At 47.1% G+C, this 23,414-nt stretch overlaps 1 protein-coding gene across 1 annotated transcript in view; it reads right to left on the reverse strand.

Moving 5' to 3' along the window:
* Positions 1 to 7,799: 7,799 nt before the first annotated feature.
* LOC134602589 (cystine/glutamate transporter-like) overlaps positions 7,800 to 23,414 on the reverse strand; it is a 155,707-nt gene continuing 140,092 nt past the window's right edge. Inside the window, exon 12 of the mRNA XM_063447607.1 lies at positions 7,800 to 8,400. Coding sequence (XP_063303677.1) covers positions 8,336 to 8,400 — 65 coding nt within the window. The 3' untranslated portion in view covers positions 7,800 to 8,335. The remainder of the gene's footprint in view (positions 8,401 to 23,414) is intronic.

Raw genomic sequence — 23,414 nt, forward strand, 5'->3', positions numbered from 1 at the left:
TGCGGGTTACAGACGGGAGGACCGCGGGCGACTGAGTCACTTAGAGGGCTTGGGGACTCAGACCTGTCGGACGCCTTCCACACAGTCAAGTCCATTCACTTTTGATAGCGGTAAAACCGCTATTTCCTGACCTCTCTCCCTACCTCACTGACCACCCACACCCCCCCCCTGACAGTTGCCCTACCCTTCCCCCCCCCCCCCCGACTGCACTCCTCCCTTCCTCCCACTCTCCGAACCCACCCCCCCCCTCCCTTGTCGGCTATGGCGGGGAACCCTGGTGGGGGTTTCGGCCCGGCCCCTCTGCGCCTCTGGACCAACAATGTGAGGGGCCTTAACACCCCGGAAAGGAGGTCTCATTTGCTCCGGTCCCTGTGGACGGCTCGGGCCTCCATAGCGTTCCTCCAGGAGACCCACTTTAAAGGTGCTGCTCCCCCCCCCCTGAGGGACTCGAGGTTCCCAACTGGGTATTTCGCAAACCACCAGTCAGCTAAGAGGGCAGGTGTGGCAATTCTAATCTCCCAACACATCCCGTTTAGCTGCCTGGATACGAAAATAGATCCGAACGGGCGCTACTTATTCCTAAAAGGCACAATTGCCGATAAGAAATATACACTGGCCACGATATACGCCCCGAACTCGGGACAACACCGATTTTTATCAAGGACCCTCCAACTCCTAGACAGGTTCCGAGAGGGACTACTCATAGTAGCTGGGGACACTAATGTCCCATTAGACCCACGTCTCGACACCTCTAGAGGGTGTAGCTCGCACTCCGGTCTCTGTGTCCGGACAGTAGGGAAGGCCCTGCGTGATTCGGGTTTGGCTGACACTTGGAGAGTGCTCCACCCGGAAGACAGAGACTACTCGTTTTACTCGCAGGTCCACCACGGTCACAGCCGCCTGGACTATATCCTGATTGCTCAGGAATACCTACACCTCCTTCTGACCTGCGACATCCAGACGACCGTCTGGTCAGACCATGCCCCAGTACTAGCCACGCTGCGCTCTCCCTTATTTAAACCAAGTGACAGACAATGGAGACTAAATGAACAGGTGCTTGGAGATTCAGTTGTGTGCACAGACACGAGAGAGGTCATCCGACGCTACTTCCTAGAGAACCCGGCCACGGACACCTCCCCACAAGTTCGATGGGAAGCCCACAAATGTGTCCTCCGAGGCCACTTTATTAGGACCTGCACAAGACGCAAACGGGACCAAAATCACGCACTGAAGGACCTACACAAACAAACAGCGCAGCTGGAACTGGTACACAGAGCTGATCCGACCGAAGACAACCTCCGCCCCCTGCTAGAGGCGAGGAGGAACCTACGCTCCCTCCTGTCCAGGAACCTGACACACACACTCCGCAAATCCCGGAGATTCTTCTATGAGAACTCGAACAAATGCGGTCGCCTTTTGGCTCACATGCTCCGCAAGAAAAGGAGACGGTCCCGCATTACTCTCCTGCAAAAGGCTAATTCGCCCCCTGAACGGAGGCCACAAGCCATCATGGAAGAATTTGGAGAGTTCTATGCGAAACTATACAACCTACCGAAGGAGGAAGGAGCAGAGGCGAAACTTCGGAGACGTGCCGACATTCGGGAATACCTGGAACAACATCTCACCCAGAGGCTCACGCGGACCCAAGCCGAGGACCTGGACGCCCCCATCACCCTAGAGGAGCTCAAAGGAGCCCTTAAGGCAGCAAAAGCGAACAAGGCGCCGGGTCCCGACGGCTTCCCGGTGAGATATCTGCGGACATTCGAAGAGTTGCTCATGCCCGAACTACTGACAAGCCTTAATTCGTTGCTGGATGGTGGGAGGTTCCCAGAGGATACATTGATGGCCACAGTAGCGGTGGTCCCCAAAGAGGGTAAGGACCCTACATCCTGCGCCAGCTATCGACCTATCTCCCTCCTTAATGCGGACCTCAAGCTTTTTACGAAGATCCTGGCCCGACGAGTAGGGGAGGTTGCACCAGAACTGGTGCACCCGGACCAAACAGGCTTCATCCCAGGACGTGAGGCGAAAGATAATACGACCAGAGCCCTCAATATCATCCATTCCGCTAAAACCACCTCCCGAGGGGGCCTCCTGCTCTCCACCGACGCCGAGAAGGCTTTTGACAGAGTCGACTGGCAATTCATGGAAGCAACCCTCCAGGCAATGGGTTTCGGCCCCAACATCAGAACTTGGATAGCAGCCCTATATACGTCACCGAAGGCCCGCCTGCGGATTAACGGAGCACTATCCCCCGCTTTCCCCATCAGCAACGGCACGCGACAAGGGTGCCCCCTGTCCCCCCTCCTGTTTGCCCTCACGCTAGAGCCCTTTCTGGCGGCGGTCAGACAGGATGGGGGTATTACGGGAATACAGGTAGCCAAATCGGAACACAAAGTGGCCGCTTATGCGGATGACTTACTCTTCTTTATCGGCAACCCGATAGTCTCGCTCCCCAATCTACTACGGTCCTTTCGGACGTATGGAGCACTCTCCAACTTACGCCTGAATACGGAGAAATCCGAGGCTCTGCCCTTGGGGCTCCCCCCCGGCCTAACAACCCATCTAAAGGCAAACTTCTCATTTCGTTGGTGCACGCAACGCATTAAATACCTCGGCATCTGGTTGATGAGCGACCTAGCAAAGATGTTCACGGAAAACTTCCTTCCCCTCCTACGGACACTGGCCGCGGACATGAAAAGATGGGGGGGATCCTGTATTTCATGGTTCGGGAGGATAAACGCGGTGAAGATGAACCTCCTACCGCGCCTCCTGTACTTGTTTCAGACGATCCCCATCAAAATCCCCAAAACCTTCTTCAACGAGATGTCCACGGTCATCAATCGCTTTGTCTGGGCTTCAGGAGTAGCCAGACTCCGACACACGCACCTGATTAGACCAAAACGCCAGGGTGGAGTGGCACTTCCCTCGATCCAAACATACTACCAGGCAGCTCACCTCCTCAGGGTGATAGAATGGCACGTGCAGGACTCAGATAAACAATGGGTTAGTCTAGAGCGAGCTGCTTCCAAAGAGCGCCTGCCCTGGATTACCTGGTTGCCAAAACCCGCACAGACTAATGAAATCAGGTCTCACCCACTCATTGGAGCTACACTGCAGATCTGGGCGACTCTACGTTACAAGCTCGACCTCACCACCAACCCCAATCCGCTGACCCCAGTGATCTACAATCCAGAGATTGCCGGAGGTTTGGCCCCAGGGGACATCACAGGCCTAGGCAACCCGAACGCCCCATGGCTTGGAGACTGGTGTGCAGACACACACTTGAAACCCCTCGAGACGCTAATCTCCTTAACACCTCCAACGGGGCTAGCCCGTTTCCGATACCACCAGATCCAACACTACCATAGCTCCCTCCAGGGAAAGCAACTACTATCCAGGAAAAAGACGGGCTTTGAGACTCTCTGTACGGAGAATCGACACCTTCCGCGAGGTATCTCCACGCTGTATTCTATGATACTACAAGCTACCAGGCTCCCCTCTGCGAGATACCAAACTAAATGGGAACAAGCCACGGGAACTACCCTCACTGAAATGGAATGGGAAAAAATACACGTCCTCGCCCATCAAGGTTCGACCAGTGCGAAACTTCAAGAAACCAATTACAAGCTTATGACGAACTGGTATCGGACCCCCAATAAGCTTTACCAGATGGGGTTGCTACCATCGGCTAGGTGCTGGAGATGTGGAGCGGACGATGGCACGGACCTACACATCTGGTGGTCATGCCCGCCTATCGAGACATTCTGGCGACAAGTACACGGGAAGCTACGCGAGATCCTTGACTCCGACATACCACTACAACCCCTACCGATGCTACTCCACCACTCAACGATGCCCCTAGGAGCCTACAAGAGATCTCTCACGCGACACTTCCTAAACGCGGCCAAGAGCTTCATCCCCGCCCGCTGGAAATCCACAACAACCCCCACCATGGCTAACTGGATGGAAGCAGTTGAAGAAGTATACAGTATGGAAAGCCTCACAGCTGACCTACAGGGGACGGCGGAGAAGTGCGCCCGGCTTTGGGCCCCCTGGATCGAATACATGGCTCGTGTGCCGGCGGGTTCCCGGAGACGTGGGACCGAATAAACGGGAGTGTGGGTGGACTCGGGTTGTTGGGCTATGGGCCGGGGTGTCGCTGGCGGACCCTCCCCCTGGTTCCCTCCCTGCTGCTGCCGACCCTCTCTCCCCCCCCCCTGTAATCCTTCCCCATCTGCCCTATACTACCTTGCCTAAGCAACAGTCCCCCCACTGTATGGCCCTCTGACCTAGCTATGGTTACGGATGTAACATACTGTATATAGACGACGAATCTACCCGCCTTCTCTTAAGTAGTATGGACCGAGGTGTCTACCTACACCACCGGGCGCCTAATTGACGTTGACAAGCCCTGACAAGGGACCCTTGACCACTCAGACTTGCCCCCGACCTGTTTCCCACTCCTTCCCTCCCCCCCCCCCCTTCCCCCCCCCCCATAGGGGGACAGACAGATACCGAATAGGGACAATATAGTTGCGCAGTTGCGCCTGTTCAGGGCATCACCACTTAGGGTCTAAGTAGGGTGACAGTTCCAGCATTGATCTAAGTGATTAGTCAACCAAGCTAACATACACCTGGGCTTTAGTTTGAAATTTTGTAATACAGCTGAGTTGGGTGGCATATGAGACCTTTCAGGCAATATCTGTGTTATAAGCAAGACCCCCTAAGCTGTAAAAGGCCCTATATTTCCCATCTGACACTGGGAGACTAAGCTGAGCCCCCCCTTTACAAGACGGGGCTGAAACTTCCTGGTTGAATCTCCTGTTCCCTCAATGTAGAGGAGAACACCCAACCCGCTTTGTTCACCTATTTCGATATACAACTCCCACTGTGTATGTTTACGCACTTTCCCTTATAACTGCTTATTTGTTTGTTATGTTATACTGTCTTGATAAAATCCAAATAAACATTCAGATTGTCAAAAAAAAAAAAAAAAAAAATATAAAAAAAATTACTGGAATTGCTGGAACCGCTTCCGATGATGTTGGATTGGGTCCTGTCGAAAAAATGTATCCTGGCCTTGACTCTCTAAGATTTTAAATCTATTCGTCAAAGGAATTTCATTGGGGTTAGTGGAATATGGATATTTCTTTCCTGTTTTAGATGCCTGTTTTATTCTGTTTGTTGATAGTTTTTTCTTGGACAGCTAACTACCTCACTATAAGTTCTGTGGTGGTACTGGTTGTCTCTTATTGACCTCTCTTCCCTAGCGTCTCTTGGTCTCTCTTCTCTAAAATCTCCTTTTCTATTTATTTCTGTTTGTCTTCCGTATTTTTTATTTCTAAAATTTTGTTGTGATTCATAAAAACAGTTTCTCTGTCTTTCTTTGCCATAGTTAGTTTGTTTAAAAGGTGGTCTTTGGACCCTATTGTATTTATTATCTTCTCTTACATTCCCTGTTTTGTAATCGTTCATATCTCTTAAGTATTTCTTTTTCTTGATTTCTATAACATCCTTTTCTACTTTTTCTACTCTCTTAGTAATTTCTTTAATCGTTGCATTAAAGATTTCTGGACTCGTGGTATTACTCAACTTATCTTTCCATTTTTTAATATCACTGTCAATGTTTTGAAGATGTTCTTCTCTAGATACAATGTACCTTATTGCACTAAACAAGAATCCATCTAACATTTTATTCCATCCTTCCATAAAATAAGGATCTTCTCTATCAAAGGCTGGATCCTTATAAAACCTTGACCCTCTGGGGGTTATTTTTTCTCTTACATATTTATTTAGAGTGGCAATTTCCCATTTTGCCTTCATTTTCTTAATTAAAGCTTGTTCTAAATTTTTACTACACATATTATTATTCTCATATATTTCCCTTGATGGGATAATTTCATCATTGAATGACACAGACACACACACAGCATGACACAGACACACACACACTCCCACTGACAGACACACATTTTGCTACCTGTGGGTGGGCAGACAGATATGTGTGCTGGCGGCAGCAGGGAGAACTTGAATGGCGGCCGCAGAGGGAGCTCTTCTGGCGGCCGCTGGGGGAGCAGGCTGTTCTGTCTCTGCTCCCCAGCGCGCAGCTTAATGAGACCGGGGCCGGAATGTGATGTCATATTCCGTCCCCGGTCTAATTAAGTAGCGCGCGAGGGTGGGGGAGCAGAGACAGAACAGCCTGCTCCCCCAGCGGCCACCAGAAGAGCTCCCTCTGCGGACGCCATTCAAGTTCTCCCTGCGCCCGCAGGTCACCAAAATGTCTCCCCGGTCCCAGGTGCCGACGGCCCACCGGGAAATTTCCTGGTGGGCCAGTCCGGCCCTGCCTGGAGAAATGGAGCTCGAGGAAGTCTTTGGGGTTAAACCATTTGAGAGCGTTTTAACCCCTTAAAGTAAAGAGAGCGCCCAGGGGCCTTCTGGCATCATAGCATTTTCATTTAGATGAAGTTGTTATGGTGACCAGAATGTTCCTTTAATTTGCTTAAAGGAACACTATAGTGTCAGGAATACAAACATGTAGTCCTGACACCATAGTTGTGAAAACGCTATTCGCCCTGGCTTTATGTGATAATGACTATGCTCCACCCCTTTGTGACACTGTCAAAAAGGGGCCAAGCATGGATGTCATTACAATTATGCTCCCCCCCCCGGAAAAATTTCTGCGGACGCCCATGCGGCTATGTGTCTATATCTGCAACCGTCATTAGTGATGGCTGCAGTTAATTGGTCTGTCTATGGAGGGATCCACTATAGACATCAATGCTGTATTCTAGTGCATGTGCGAAAGTACAGCAGTGATGTCGACTCTTGGAACTGAAGCACCAGGTGTTCAGGAATAGCAGTGCAATCAGAATCTCACCCTTATCTGCCCCCTGCAGCCACCAGGCCACCAGCAGCTATGTCACCATCGGGCGACTTTGCAAATTCGGTAAAGTCCCCCAGACCATCACAGTGCTGCTTTAACTCTTTCACCAGATGCCTGTCAACGTACTGCCCTGAGCATACCACTCTCCCCCTCCACCTGCCCCCCGATTATGCCTTGCTCCTCTGTATGCACCCCCAGCCTAGAGCAATGGTGTTTAGGACGCAGCTGCTGATGTTTAACTGTGGCCATAACGAGTATTAACGGCGGCTTTCCATTCATCTCCGTGTTTAATTGTAACTAGATTATATGCCCCTCTTAAATCTAGTTTAGTGAAAATTGACGCTCCCTTTAACCTGTCAAATAATTCCTTTATCAAAGATATAGGGTAGGCGTTGCGTATCGTTATTTTGTTCAAACCCCGGTAGTCGATACAGGGTCGTAAATCCCCTTCTTTCTTTGAAACAAAAAAGAAACCCGCCCCAGCAGGTGAAGAAGACTTAGTTATAAAACCTCTTCTCAGATTCTCTGTAATATATTCTTCTAGTACCCTATTTTCGTTAACTGTGAGCGGATACACAGTACCCCTCGAAGGCATAGTACCAGGTAACAGGTTGATAGCACAGTCATATGTACGATGGGGTATGATGTATCACCAAATTAATATATATATATATATTACACAAGGTTCGTTTACATTAAAAGGTATTTATTAGAAGGCAACAACACAATACTACTAAATGCATCACAAACACACAGCCCAGACCCACGGAGCAACAACCCCTATTAAATCTATCTATCTATCTAAATAGTAATCCCCTTCCCAACACGTTTGATCTCACCTCTGATTGAAAATGAAACCAACTTCGTGTTTATTCTGTATGAGTCACAGCCAAGGGAGGTGTGACTAGGGCTACATAGACAAATTATTTTAATTACTAAACAGCAGAAAATTGAGCAGTGAGTCTGCAGGGGCATACTTTATACACCAGATCTGCTTAATTAAAGGGCTACTCCAAGCACTATGACCACTTCAGTGATGTGTTGCTGCTTCTGGTAGTGGATAAGTAAAATAAGTGCTGGGTGAGAGTTCCTTCTCAAATTTAAACTCACACTGATTAATAACACTTAAACCCCCCATGGTTTCTATTACAGTGCATTCGATTTCAGGCTGATTGTAATAGTTTATGTAGTCAAATTCTACCTTGTATTGTAATTCAAACTGATTGAACATTGACCCCACATACATTGTGACTGATGTGTAAAGGATAATTACCAGTTAACTAGGATGTGTTTAACTTTTAACTTTTTAAGTCCATTATGCAGGTCAAAATGAAATAAAGATGATGGATGGTAATGGGGAGAACCTCTTTCTGCAGTAATCAAGGGCACTTGATAAACAGATTGTATGACAAATACTGAATTGCAGTATCCGGTTTGGCATGTTCACATTTAATATGTTTGTATTTCTTGAGGAATCACTTCCATCAGCACTTGTAGCTTTACAGTCAAGTAATCTAGCAAAAAAAAAAAAAATAGAAATTAAAAGAACACTAGTTATGTTTATTTTGCTTGTGCTTAAGGATCACTAAAGATAGAAACATAGAATGTAACAGCAGATAAGATTTGGCCCAATTTTCTAAATACTTTCATTAGTCCCTGGACTTATCTTATATCTAGGATAGCCTTATGACTATCCCACACATGCTTAAACGCCTTCACTTCTGCCGGAAGGCTATTCCAGACCCTTTCAGTAAAGTAATACTTGCTGATTTTATTTTTAAACCGTTTCCCCTCTAATTTAAGACTCTCATTCTGGAAGTTTTTTTTCTTTTAAATACAGGTGGTCCTGGTTTTGCGACCGCTTGCACTTATGACCAGCTCTCTCATGCAACCACTTACCACCCCATGAGTGGTAATAATTTACAAATCTCAGACAAAAATACAATCTCCTGCTGCAATATAGAGAACTGTCTGCAGATTAGACAGCATCCAAATCTCCAATAAGTGGACCGTGAAACAAATGCACAACATCTATTACACTGAACTAAGTCTGCCATTTTAACGAGGTGAGTAATTTAAATCAAACAAATAAAATCTTTTTTTTCAACCCCTGTATACCGTTAGATTTAGGCAGCAACCAAGCTAAATTAGCCAAGCTAATTTCCACAACCCTTATATAACTCCTAAAGTGCTGGATGACATGATGTTCAGATATTCACTTCTAGTTCTGTGCTTTTGGCTAGTTGATTTCTAGCTCATCAGACTGATAAAGGCCTTGACTGATTTGTCATCTAATAAAACATTAAACTAATAGGGGGTATTGATTATCTTAAATTCATTTGTATAATTATTTTCTATCTTAATGGAGATAGAAACTAAAATGACCCAAAAGGAGATAAAGTGGTTCTGTCACCTTCTAGGGTCTTTGCATAATTTGCAGACACCCATCTTTGACATCGCCACTTGGGGTATGCTGGGTGTCACGAATATGATAATAGATTAGGTAACGTTTACCGGTCCTTAGAATGGTTATACGTTAAAGAATAGAGAGTGGTCAGGGAAGCCAGAAATCAGGGAAGCGAAAAACCAATAGCCGAGTCAGGGAGAACAGAACGGAGAAGAGTCAGGAGGAAGTCGAGATCAAAAATACCAAAGTAGACAGAGAAATACAACGTACTCTTGGGAACAGAAACCACAACAGGGCAATTGTCACGGCCCCCGGCTCACGGCTGCACGTGGTCGCACCCGATTGGTGCAACCACGCTGACAGGTTGGAGGAATTACCTGTTCAGCAGTGAGCCGGGAGCTGACCCGCTGGGGCATCTGTCCCCTACACACATGTAATCCTGGCTTCCTTGACCTCGGCTTTCCCTTGACCATTATCTGTCTTTCAACGTATTAATCCCGCCATTCCAAGGGCCGGTTTACGTTCTGTCTATTTTCTGTTGTATGTAGATGCTACATAGTTTTGCATGTTTGATCACACTAGTAGTCGTGACTAGTGATGTCGCGAACAAAACATTTTCGGTTTGCGAACAGCGAATGCGAACTTCCGCAAACGTTCGCGAACCGGCTGTCAGGATCGGGACAGGGATCCAACACGCAGAGTACAAACAGTAGCCAGATACGTATACCGGACCTTAGAATGGCCGGACTAACGTAAGTAGTACCGTATAGAATGGTCAGAGACAAGCCGAGGTCGAGGGAACGAGAAGACAGGTAAGCGAGAGACAAGCCGGGTCAAAGGATAACAGAGGTAAGCAGAGTAGAACAACAAGCCGGGTCAGAACCAAAGAAAATACTAGAATACAGGAGCACTGAGTGACTAGACAAGCTAGAACCACGACAGGGCAATGAGCTGATGAGAGAAGCAAGCTTAAATACCCTGACTCCGAGAGTAGACACGCCTCCGACGAGTCCTGATTAGATATCGGACAATTGAGTGACAGGTCACTCGGGATGGCGTCATGACGTCACGTACCGAGCGTCATGTTAGAAAAGGAAGCGGATCCCTCGCGGCCAGCGTTTAAGTGACCGGATGAACCGCGAGGAACGGAGGAAACGGCTCGTCTAGATGGATAAACGACTAAGTCTCTACCTCTCTCAGAGGTAGAGACCTCAGGTACCCTGACAGTACCCCCCCTCTCAGATACGCCCACCGGGCGGAAGGAACCGGGACGAGATGGGAAGCGAGAGTGAAACGCCCTGCGGAGGCGAGGAGCATGAACATCCTCTTGAGGTACCCAACTCCTCTCCTCAGGACCATATCCCTTCCAGTTGACCAGATATTGTAGCCTCCCCCGGGAGAATCGGGAATCGATAATGGAATTGACCTCGTACTCCTCCTGACCCTCCACCTGAACCGAACGAGGTGAGGAAACCGTAGAGGAAAATCTGTTGCAAATTAGCGGTTTCAGCAAAGACACATGAAAGGAGTTGGGGATGCGTAAGGCAGAGGGCAGAGCCAGGCGATACACAACCGGGTTGATACGAGTCAGAACCCTGTAAGGACCTATGTAACGAGGAGCAAATTTCATAGAGGGAACTTTTAAACGAATGTTCTTAGTACTCAGCCATACTCTATCCCCAGGAACAAAAACTGGAGCCGCCCTTCTGTGCTTATCAGCGTGTTTTTTGAACAACATAGAATTATGCAGGAGAATTTGACGAGTCTGATCCCACAACTTCTTCAGATTGGCGACATGATCATCAACCGACGGTACTCCTTGGGAAGAAGAGACCGAAGGAAAAATGGAAGGATGAAAGCCATAGTTCATGAAGAAGGGGCTAGAACGAGTAGAATCACAAACGAGATTATTGTGTGCGAACTCCGCCCAAGGAATCAAACCGACCCAATCGTCCTGGTGTTCGGAAACAAAGCAGCGCAGATATTGTTCAATCTTTTGATTGGTACGTTCAGCAGCTCCGTTAGACTGAGGGTGATAGGCAGAGGAAAAGTTAAATTTGATGCCTAATTGAGAACAGAAGGATCTCCAGAATCGTGAGACAAATTGAGAGCCTCTATCAGAAACAATTTCAGAAGGTATCCCATGCAAGCGAAAAACCTCTCTCGCGAAAATCTCCGCCAATTCAGGAGAAGTCGGGAGTTTAGGTAACGGCACAAAATGAGCCATCTTAGTGAATCTATCAACCACCGTGAGAATAACAGTCTGTCTCTTGGAAGCAGGTAAATCCACAATAAAGTCCATGGCCAAACAGGACCAAGGTTTCTCTGGAATGTCCAAGGGGTGCAACAGACCACATGGAGATGTATGAGGTTGTTTAGTCTTGGTACAAGTCTCACAAGCTCCGATGAACTCCTCAATGTCCTTTCGTAAGGAAGGCCACCAGAAATCCTTGGAGATCAGGGAATATGTCTTGCGAATGCCAGGATGACCAGCCACCTTACTTTCGTGGAAACACTGTAAGAGCTCCAGTTGGAGTTCAGGAGGAACAAAGTTTCTTCCCTCAGGAGTCCGTCCAGGTGCCAGATGTTGTGACTTCATGATCTGGGCAAGTAACGGAGAATGGATTTTGAGACTTGTGTTAGCAATAATATTGCATTTGGGTACTATAGAGGACAGAACCGGTTCAGGTGAAGCAGAAGGTTCATATTGGCGAGATAGGGCATCGGCTTTAGAATTCTTCGAACCAGGCCTATAAGTGAGAACGTAATTGAAATGGGTGAGGAATAACGACCAACGAGCTTGCCTGGAAGACAATCGCTTGGCCTCTCCAATATAGGACAAGTTCTTGTGGTCCGTTAAAATAGTAACAGGATGTAATGTCCCTTCCAATAAATGTCTCCATTCCTTTAAAGCCTTGATAACAGCTAGTAGTTCTCTGTCACCAATGTCATATCTGCTCTCAGCACCAGATAATTTTTTAGAAAAAAATCCACATGGATGTAACGGTTTATCCACACCTAACCTTTGAGATAGGATAGCACCTATACCAGTCTCTGAGGCGTCTACCTCAAGTAAGAAAGGCAGAGTAGTATCAGGGTGAACTAAAATTGGAGCGGAAGCAAAAAGCTCCTTGAGAGTTTTGAAAGCAAGGAGAGCTTCCGTAGACCAATTCTTAGTATCAGCCCCCTGTTTGGTCATATTGGTGATAGGCGCGATAATAGAAGAGTATCCCTTAATAAAGCGCCTATAATAATTGGAGAATCCAATAAATCTCTGAACGGCCTTGAGACCCTTAGGTAAAGGCCAATCTAGAATGGACTGGAGTTTATCCGGGTCCATCTTAAATCCCTCCCCAGAGATCACATAACCAAGGAAGTTTACTTGGGATTGATCGAAGCTACATTTCTCCAATTTGCAGTACAGGCCATGTTGAAGAAGTTTGTGCAAAACCCTTCTGACTTGTTTGTGGTGAGTCTCAATCTCTCTAGAATGTATGAGTATATCATCCAGGTATACAATAACACAATCATGCTGAAATTCCCTAAGAACCTCATTAATTAGATCCTGGAATACAGCCGGTGCATTACATAACCCAAAAGGCATTACTGTATACTCATAGTGACCATATCGAGTATTGAACGCCGTCATCCACTCGTGACCCTGCTGGATTCTCACCAAGTTATATGCCCCTCTGAGGTCTAACTTGGTGAAATTTTTAGAACCCTTTAAACGATCAAAGAGTTCGGTAATCAAAGGAATGGGATAAGCATTCCTAATGGTTATCTTGTTCAAACCTCGATAATCAATACAAGGTCTAAGAGTACCATCCTTCTTTTTAACAAAAAAAAATCCAGCCCCGGCAGGAGAGGAGGATCTCCTAATGAACCCCTTGTCTAAATTCTCGTGAATATACTCCTCTAGAACTTAGTAGATAATGGGTATACATGGCCCCTGGGAGGCATGGTACCAGGGAGTAGGTTAATCTTGCAATCAAAAGACCGGTGTGGAGGTAAGGTATCGGCTCTCTTTTTATCAAATACTGCCTTTAAATCCAGGTACTGAGGCGGTATTTGTGTCTCTGTAGGGTTGGAGGAGTTAGCCGACGTGTTAGCTAGGCAAAGAGGCGAGACCCTCCGCAAACATCTCTCTTGACAATTCTGACCCCATGAGACTATCTCCCCTAACTCCCAATCAATGATAGGGTTATGTCTCTTTAACCAGGAGTACCCCAGGACTATGGGAATAGAAGGAGAGGAAATAATCAATAGGGATAGATCCTCCTCGTGTAAGATACCAACAGTTAAATTAACAGGTATGGTCTCACGGAAAATAACAGGCTCAAGTAAAGGTCTACCATCTATGGCCTCAATGGCCAGAGGTGTCTCCCTTAACTGGGATGGAATCGCATTCTTGGTAACAAAAAGTTGGTCGATAAAGCTCTCAGCAGCTCCAGAATCGATCAAAGCCATGGTTTTTAATACTCCCTTCCCCCAAGTCAAAGAAACGGGTAACAGAAGCCTGTGATCTTTATAATTGTGAATAGAGGACAAAATAGATACACCCAAGGCCTGTCCTCTAGAGAAACTTAGGGGCGAGCGTTTCCCGAACGATTAGGACAATTTAGGCGTAAGTGACCTCTGACTCCACAGTACATACATAAACCCTCCCTTCTCCTGTACTGTCTCTCCTCCTCTGTGAGGTGAGTATTACCTATCTGCATAGGCTCTGGAAAACGTAAGGTTTCGATCTCAGAATTTTGAAATGCAGGAGCTAGTTTAAAGGAGGGTCTACGGGTCCTGTCTCGAGTGTTCTGCCTCTCTCTTAAGCGTTCATCAATGCGAGAGATAAAAGAAATTAAATCCTCCAAATTCTCAGGGAGCTCTCTAGTAGCGACCTCGTCAAGGATTACATCTGATAGCCCATTCAAAAATACATCTATATAAGCCTGTTCGTTCCATTTAACTTCTGCCGCCAAGGACCTGAACTCTAGTGCATAATCCACAAGTGTTCGATTCTCCTGTCTAAGGCGCAACAGTAATCTAGCTGCATTGACCTTTCTACCAGGAGGGTCAAAAGTTCTTCTAAAAGCAGCTACAAAGGCATTATAATTATAGACTAACGGGTTATCATTCTCCCATAAAGGATTGGCCCATCTCAGAGCTTTCTCAATGAGTAACGTAACAATAAATCCAACCTTCGCTCTATCTGTAGGAAAGTAGCGGGGTTGTAATTCGAAATGGATGCTGATCTGGTTCAAAAAGCCACGACACTTCTCAGGGGAACCGCCATAACGTACTGGTGGGGTAATACGAGAAGAAGCACCTACAGTGGTTACCTCTAGACCTGAACTTGCAGGAGAAATTGAAGGAGTACGTGTCTCCTCTGGTGGGTTACTAGCACGAGACAATAGCGCCTGTAGTGCTAGAGCCATCTGATCAATCCTGTGTTCCATGGCGTCAAACCTGAGGTCGGAAGGCCCAGGCTGACTGTTTGTACCTGCAGGATCCACCGGCCCTGTCGTAATGTCAGGATCGGGACAGGGATCCAACACGCAGAGTACAAACAGTAGCCAGATACGTATACCGGACCTTAGAATGGCCGGACTAACGTAAGTAGTACCGTATAGAATGGTCAGAGACAAGCCGAGGTCGAGGGAACGAGAAGACAGGTAAGCGAGAGACAAGCCGGGTCAAAGGATAACAGAGGTAAGCAGAGTAGAACAACAAGCCGGGTCAGAACCAAAGAAAATACTAGAATACAGGAGCACTGAGTGACTAGACAAGCTAGAACCACGACAGGGCAATGAGCTGATGAGAGAAGCAAGCTTAAATACCCTGACTCCGAGAGTAGACACGCCTCCGACGAGTCCTGATTAGATATCGGACAATTGAGTGACAGGTCACTCGGGATGGCGTCATGACGTCACGTACCGAGCGTCATGTTAGAAAAGGAAGCGGATCCCTCGCGGCCAGCGTTTAAGTGACCGGATGAACCGCGAGGAACGGAGGAAACGGCTCGTCTAGATGGATAAACGACTAGGTCTCTACCTCTCTCAGAGGTAGAGACCTCAGGTACCATGACACCGGCGAACCGGGCGAACCGCCATAGACTTCAATGGGCTGGCGAATTTTAAAACCCACAGGGACTCTTTCTGGCCACAATAGTGATGCAAAAGTTGTTTCAAGGGGACTAACACCTGGACTGTGGCATGCCGGAGGGGGATCCATGGCAAAACTCCCATGGAAAATTACACAGTTGATGCAGAGTCTGGTTTTAATCCATAAAGGGCATACATCACCTAACATTCCTAAATCACAATGGATATGGATTGACACCTGACATATGACATATTGACACCTTGACATATGGATTGACACCTGTCCTCAGAGACCCTGATACACACTGACATAGAGCAGAATAGGGACTGTTCCCCCCTACATAGGGTCACTTGGCAGATATGGATTGACACCTATCCTAAGGATCCCTGATACACACTGACACAGAGCAGAATAGAGACTGTTCCCCCTACATAGGGTCACTTGGCAGATATGGATTGACACCTGTCCTCAGGGACCCTGATACACACTGAAACAGAGCAGAATAGGGACTGTTCCCACTACATAGGGTCACTTGGCAGATATGGATTGACACCTGTCCTCAGATACCCTGATACACACTGACACAGAGCAGAATATGGGCTGTTCCCCCTACATAGGGTCACTTGGCAGATATGGATTGACACCTGTCCTCAGGGACCCTGATACACACTGACACAGAGCAGAATAGGGACTGTTTCCCCTACATAGGGTCACTTGGCAGATATGGATTGACACCTGTCCTCAGGGACCCTGATACACACTGACACAGAGCAGAATAGGGACTGTTCCCCCTACATAGGGTCACTTGGCAGGTATGGATTGACATCTATCCTAAGGATCCCTGATACACACTGACACAGAGCAGAATATGGGCTTATCCCCCTACACAGGGTCACTTGGCAGATATGGATTGACACCTGTCCTCAGGGACCCTGATACACACTGACACAGAGCAGAATAGGGACTGTTCCCCTTACATAGGGTCACTTGGCAGATATGGATTGACACCTATCCTAAGGATCCCTGATACACACTGACACAGAGCAGAATAGGGACTGTTCCCCCTACATAGGGTCACTTGGCAGATATGGATTGACACCTATCCTAAGGATCCCTGATACACACTGACACAGAGCAGAATAGGGACTGTTCCCCCTACATAGGGTCACTTGGCAGGTATGGATTGACATCTATCCTAAGGATCCCTGATACACACTGACACAGAGCAGAATATGGGCTTATCCCCCTACACAGGGTCACTTGGCAGATATGGATTGACACCTGTCCTCAGGGACCCTGATACACACTGACACAGAGCAGAATAGGGACTGTTCCCCTTACATAGGGTCACTTGGCAGATATGGATTGACACCTATCCTAAGGATCCCTGATACACACTGACACAGAGCAGAATAGGGACTGTTCCCCCTACATAGGGTCACTTGGCAGATATGGATTGACACCTATCCTAAGGATCCCTGATACACACTGACACAGAGCAGAATAGGGACTGTTCCCCCTACATAGGGTCACTTGGCAGATATGGATTGACACCTGTCCTCATGGACCCTGATACACACCGGGGGGGGTACCTACTGTCCTCCCCCCACCCCCACCCTTGCGCGGTGGGTGGGGGCCATAAAAATAATGAGGGGGGGACCTACTGTCCTCCCCCCTGGCCCCCACCCCTGCGCGGTGGGTGGGGGCCATAAATCACAATGGGGGAGGACCTACTGTCCTCCCCCCGCCCCCAACCCTGCGCGGTAGGTGTGGGCCATAAAAATAATGAGGGGGGACCTACTGTCCTCCCCCCCTGGCCCCCACCCCTGAGCGGTGGGAGGGGCCCTAAAAAAACAATAAGGGGGGGACCTACTGTCCCCCTCCAGCCCCCACCCCTGAGTGGTGGGTGGGGGCCCTAAATAAAAATCCCCCCCCAATCAAAGGTGACTAGGGGTCCCGAAGCCCCTAGTCACCCACCGCCCCACCCCAAAAGAAGTTACCCCCTGCCTTTCCCCCTCACCCTAAAAAATAGTGAGGGGGGAATAAAATAACTAACCTGTAAAGAAAAATTCAACTTACCATTTGACGTCTTCTTTTTTCTAAAATCTTCTTTTTTCAGCCACAAAAAAAGCCAAATAAAAAGCCATAAGAACCGACGCAATTTAAAAAAAAAAAAGAGCGCAATAAAAAATAATCCATCTTCACCCATGGAGGGTTAGATTCCAAGCCCACCAATCAGAGTGCTCTTTGCCATTTTACACAGCGTGGGAAAATTCCAAAGAACTTTCCCACGCTGTGTAAAATGACACAGAGCACTCTGATTGGTTAGATTCCAAGCCCACCAATCAGAGTGCTCTTTGTCATTTTACACAGCGTGGGAAAATTCCAATGAACTTTCCCATGCTGTGTAAAATGACACAGAGCACTTGGATTGGTTAGATTCCAAGCCCACCAATCAGAGTGCTCTTTGTCATTTTACACAGCGTGGGAAAATTCCAAAGAACTTTCCCACGCTGTGTAAGACACAGAGCACTCTGATTGGTTAGATTCCAAGCCCACCAATCAGAGTGCTCTTTGTCATTTTACACAGTGTGGGAAAATTCCAAAGAACTTTCCCACGCTGTGTAAAATGACACAGAGCACTGTGATTGGTGGGCTTGGAATCTAACCAATCAGAGTGCTCTGTGTCATTTTACACAGCGTGGGAAAGTTCTTTAGAATCAAGCAAGGCAACCGTTCTGTGGCTGATTATGCCATCGAGTTTAGAACATTAGCCTCTGAAGTAGACTGGACCAACAGTGGACAAGTTACTGCTTTTTCAGAGGGTCTATCCAAAAATTTACTGGATGAAGACCGCAGCTAGAGACCTTCCTGTCAATTTTAACAAATTTATCACCTATATTATTGACATAGATAACAGGTTGAGAGAGAGAAAAACAAACAACGGACTAGACGTACCACCCTGTCTCTAGCACCTTGTTTTTCTAATCCTGTCGTATCTGTTCCTGTTCCGCATTCAGAAACTGAACCAATTCAGTGAGGAGTAACCAAACTTACTGAAGAAGAAAGACAATATAGAAGAAACGAGGGCTTATATTTATATTGTGGCAAAAAGGGCCATCTTAGGATTTCATGCCCTGTATGCCCGAAAAACTTGCGCACCTAAGGACCGTTTGGGGATCGACCTTAGGTGTGATGTATATGTCCCCTAAATTGACTAAGAACCATTTCCTGGTAAAGCTTAGCATCCGGTGTAACAACACTACTATTCAATGTGGGTGTAGCAGTACTTACCCTCTCCAGGGGCCAGCCGGGGTCCTCCCTCCTCGCCGCGCGCGGTCCTGCTCCTGCACGAGCCGCGCGCGGCTCATCCAACGACGCGATCAGTCGGGCAGGCAGTGACCGCGAGAAGCGGTCACGTGTCCCGCCTGACACTAAGAGCGCGCCGCGCATCTCGGGCGCGCTCTTAAAGGGACAGTGGGAGACAAAATTAGAATCAGTCTCCCATTGGCCCCTGTCATGCCACGTTCCCCATACACTCACGTTTTGGGGGCGTGGATATGACAGGGGCCAATCAAAGTGAACATTAGGGTATTTATACTCACCTGTTTCCTTTGCACCTTGCCCTATCGTGGTTTCTGTCCAGTTCCCTTTAGTGCTTGTATCGTTCAGTTGGTTTTTTGGTGCTTGACCTTGGCTTTGTTCCTGACTCTGCTCTCTCTTTATCCTTGCTTGTTTACCCGCTGGTTTGTCTTCTGTGTACCAGTCCTCGGCTTGTTCTACTTTACGCTGTCTCTCCGTTCCCTTGACCTCGGCTTGTTCTGGACTCTGTCTTTTCTTGTACTCGTCTAGTCCGGCCATTCTAAGGTCCGGTAAGACGAATCCTGGTTTCTTGTCTCTTGACTGTCTGGACTATTCCTGCGTGTTGGGGTATATTACCGTGACATTACGATAGGGCCATGGACCCCGCAGGTTTAGGACAACAGATGGCCACTCATGAGGCTAGATTCGCAGAACAGGATCACCTTATGGATCAAATGGCTCAAGCCATCCAGACACTGTTATCCAGATCAGCTCCGGTACCTGTACCTGCGCCTCCTGTAACCCCTATACCAGACACAGCTAATATGCCTAATGCTTCAGCACATCTAACCCCGCCACCTAGGTATGGAGGGGACGCTAAGACATGTAGGGGATTCCTTAATCAAGTGGAATTCCACTTTGAAATGTACCCACGTTCATTTCCCACTGATAGATCTAAGGTGGGTTTTCTTATGCACCAGCTTACGGATAAGGCACTTGAATGGGCAAATCCTATTTGGGAGGCTAATGGACCTATGGTACACGATTTCAATAGCTTCCTCGCAGCGTTTCGTAGAACATTTGACACGACTAAAAGGTCAAAAAATGCCGCCAGGGCGTTAATGAGAATTAAGCAAGGATCTAAATCTGTAGCCGATTATGCTATTCAGTTCCGTACCCTTGCCTCACAGGTAGATTGGACTAACAATGGGCTTACTACTGCGTTTATGGAAGGTCTGTCTGAAACTATGTTGGATGAGGTAGCAGCTAAGGACCTCCCTGTACCCCTAGAGGACCTTATTGACTATCTCATCGATATAGATAACAGGATCCGTGACAGGTTATATACCAGGTCCAGAAATAGACGCTTTGTTCCCGTTAACCCACCTAGAGCTGAGACTCCCGAGGGATCTAAAGGGTCAGAGGAGGAACCTATGCAGTTAGGGGTTGCCAAACTTACTGACGCTGAAAAACTTTATAGGAGAAAGGAGGGACTTTGTCTTTATTGTGGTAGGAGGGGCCATATGAGACAAGAATGTCCCGTGCGTCCGGGAAACTATCGCACCTAAGACCGTATAGAGGACTGGCCTTGGGTGTGACATCAGAGTCCTCACATTTGCCTCTTAATAAATTGCTTCTCCCTGTTTCCCTGCACCTTGGTAGTAACTGCATAGCAGGGAATATACTAGCCCTGGTTGATTCCGGAGCGGCCGAAAACTTTATAGATTCCAGTTTTGTCAAGGAGAATAACATACCCACTAGAGAGAAGGAGACACCCTTGGCCGTTGAGGCCATAGATGGTAGACCATTATGCTCTCCAGTTATCACACATGAAACTGTACCACTACATATGTCTACAGGGGTGTTACACTCTGAAACCATTCGTTTCAGATCATTACTTCTCCTTCCTCTCACCTCGTGTTAGGGTATCCTTGGTTGCGTACTCATAATCCCACTATTGATTGGGAGTCAGGACAAATAGTTTCTTGGAGTGATGCTTGCCAAGAGTCTTGTATTGTTAAAATCACCCCTTTGAATTCTACTAATATTCCTCCCGTGCCTACGGTCGTACCCCCTCAGTACTTGTCTCTTAAATCTGTTTTTGATAAAAGGGAGGCTGAAAAGTTGCCACCTCACAGGCCTTACGACTGTGCTATTAATTTACTACCTGGTACTATGCCTCCCAAAGGGAGAATATATCCTTTATCTCCTCAGGAGAATCTGGTTATGGAGGAATATATTAAAGGAATCTTTGGAAAAGGGATTTATAAGAAGATCCTCTTCCCCGGCAGGGGCTGGTTTCTTCTTTGTATCTAAGAAAGATGGCGAATTAAGGCCTTGTATTGACTATAGGGGCCTAAATAAAATCACCGTCAAAAATGCGTACCCCATACCTTTGATCACGGAACTATTTGATAGGCTTAAACATGCCACGGTTTTTACTAAATTGGACCTTAGGGGTGCTTACAATCTCATACGTATCAAAAAGGATCACGAATGGAAGACCGCATTTAATACCAGGAGTGGTCACTACGAATATACTGTGATGCCCTTTGGCCTTTGTAACGCCCCAGCAGTTTTTCAAGAATTTATTAATGATGTCCTACGTCAATATATACATACATTCGTAATAGTATACTTGGACGACATATTAATTTATTCTACTGATTTACAGACTCATCACATGCATGTTAAATTGGTGTTGAGAACTCTTCTTGTTAACGGTCTCTATTGCAAACTCGAAAAATGTTCATTTGATCAATCAGAAGTCCAATTCTTGGGTTATATAATCTCTGCCAAGGGGTTTCGTATGGATCCCAAGAAACTTTCTGCCATTATGGAATGGCCTCTACCTCAGGGTTTGAAAGCCATTCAGCGTTTTCTGGGGTTTTCAAATTATTATAGGCGTTTTATTAAAGGGTTTTCTGCCATTGTAGCACCTATAACCAGAATGACCAAGAAGGATGGTAATACTCATGTCTGGAAACCAGAAGCACTTGAGGCCTTTGAATTCCTGAAGGCTTCATTTGCCTCTGCCCCTATTTTACAGCATCCTGTCCCTTCACTACCCTTTATTCTTGAAGTTGATGCTTCTGAGATTGGGGTAGGTGCTATCTTGTCTCAAAGAGATTCACCTGAAAAGCCGTTACACCCTTGTGGCTTCTTTTCCAGACAGATGTCCAAAGCAGAGAAGAATTATGATGTAGGCAATCGTGAACTCCTTGCTATCATTTTGGCGCTCAAGGAATGGAGACATCTACTAGAAGGTACTAGGGATCCCATCCTCATTTTAACGGATCACAAAAACCTCTCCTACCTTAGTGAAGCAAAAAGATTGTCTTCTAGGCAGGCCAGGTGGTCTCTGTTTTTGTCTCGTTTCAATTACATAATCACATACAGACCAGGTGATCGTAATACTAAAGCTGACGCTCTGTCCAGACAATTCGAGACTACTGACAAACTAGAAATTGATGTTACCCCTGTCATTCCTCCCGACAGAATAATAGCTACTACTGTTCTTTCTATTTCTTCTTCCCTCTTACAAGCTATACAGGCTAAACAAAACATGGCTCCTGGGGAGAGGCCTGCTGATAAACTGTTCGTTGATATACCCGAGAGACGAGACATTATGTCATTATATCATGACACTAGAACTGCTGGACACCCTGGTATTTCTAAAACGTTCTCAGCAGTTTCTAGATATTTCTGGTGGGCTTCCTTACGCAAGGACGTCACCGATTACGTTAATGCCTGTACTACTTGTGCTAGTATGAAGTCCTCCCACAGAGTTCCTTGTGGGTTGTTGCATCCGTTGCCCATACCCGAGAGGCCGTGGTCCAATCTATCCATGGATTTTATTGTTGAATTACCTCCTTCGAATGGTAAAACTGTCATCCTGATGATTGTGGATCGTTTTTCTAAGATGGCTCATTTTGTGTCTCTTGTCAAATTGCCATCATCCAAGGAACTTGCCTCTATCTTTGCCAGGGAGGTGTTTCGGTTGCATGGTATTCCCACTTCGATAGTGTCCGATAGGGGTAGCCAGTTTATCTCCAGATTCTGGAAAACGTTTTGTTCAGAGATGGGTATCTCCCTCTCGTTTTCTTCCGCTTACCACCCCCAGTCTAATGGAGCTGCTGAACGTGCCAACCAATCTCTAGAGCAGTATCTTCGTTGTTTCGTGTCCCACCATCAGAACAATTGGGCTGACCTTCTTCCTTGGGCTGAGTTTGCTCGTAATAATGCTGCTCATGAATCCTCCGGTAACAGCCCTTTTTACGTTGTTTATGGCCGGCATCCCGTGGTTCTTCCAGCTGCATTCTCCTTACAGGGCATGCCAGCTCTGGATGAACATTTGGCTGGTTTACGTAATACTTGGGAGCAGGTTCAGTGTTCTTTGGTGGCTTCCGCTGCTCGCCAGAAGGTTCAGGCAGACAAGCATCGCAGGGCGGCTCCATCCTATGCTGTAGGGGACCGGGTTTGGCTTTCTACTCGCAATATTCGTCTTCGTGTGCCTTCTATGAAGTTGGCTCCTCGTTTTATTGGTCCTTTTCGTATCTTGCATGTGGTTAATCCTGTCTCGTATGCCTTGGATCTTCCTAGGAATCTACGCATTCCTAACGTGTTTCATACCTCCTTGTTAAAACCCCTCCTGTGCAACCGTTATACTCGGCATGTCCCTCCTCCCCCTCCGGTGTCTGTGGAGGGCCATGAGGAATT

Source organism: Pelobates fuscus, chromosome 3 (assembly GCF_036172605.1).
Source record: "Pelobates fuscus isolate aPelFus1 chromosome 3, aPelFus1.pri, whole genome shotgun sequence".
Classification (NCBI taxonomy): domain Eukaryota; kingdom Metazoa; phylum Chordata; class Amphibia; order Anura; family Pelobatidae; genus Pelobates; species Pelobates fuscus.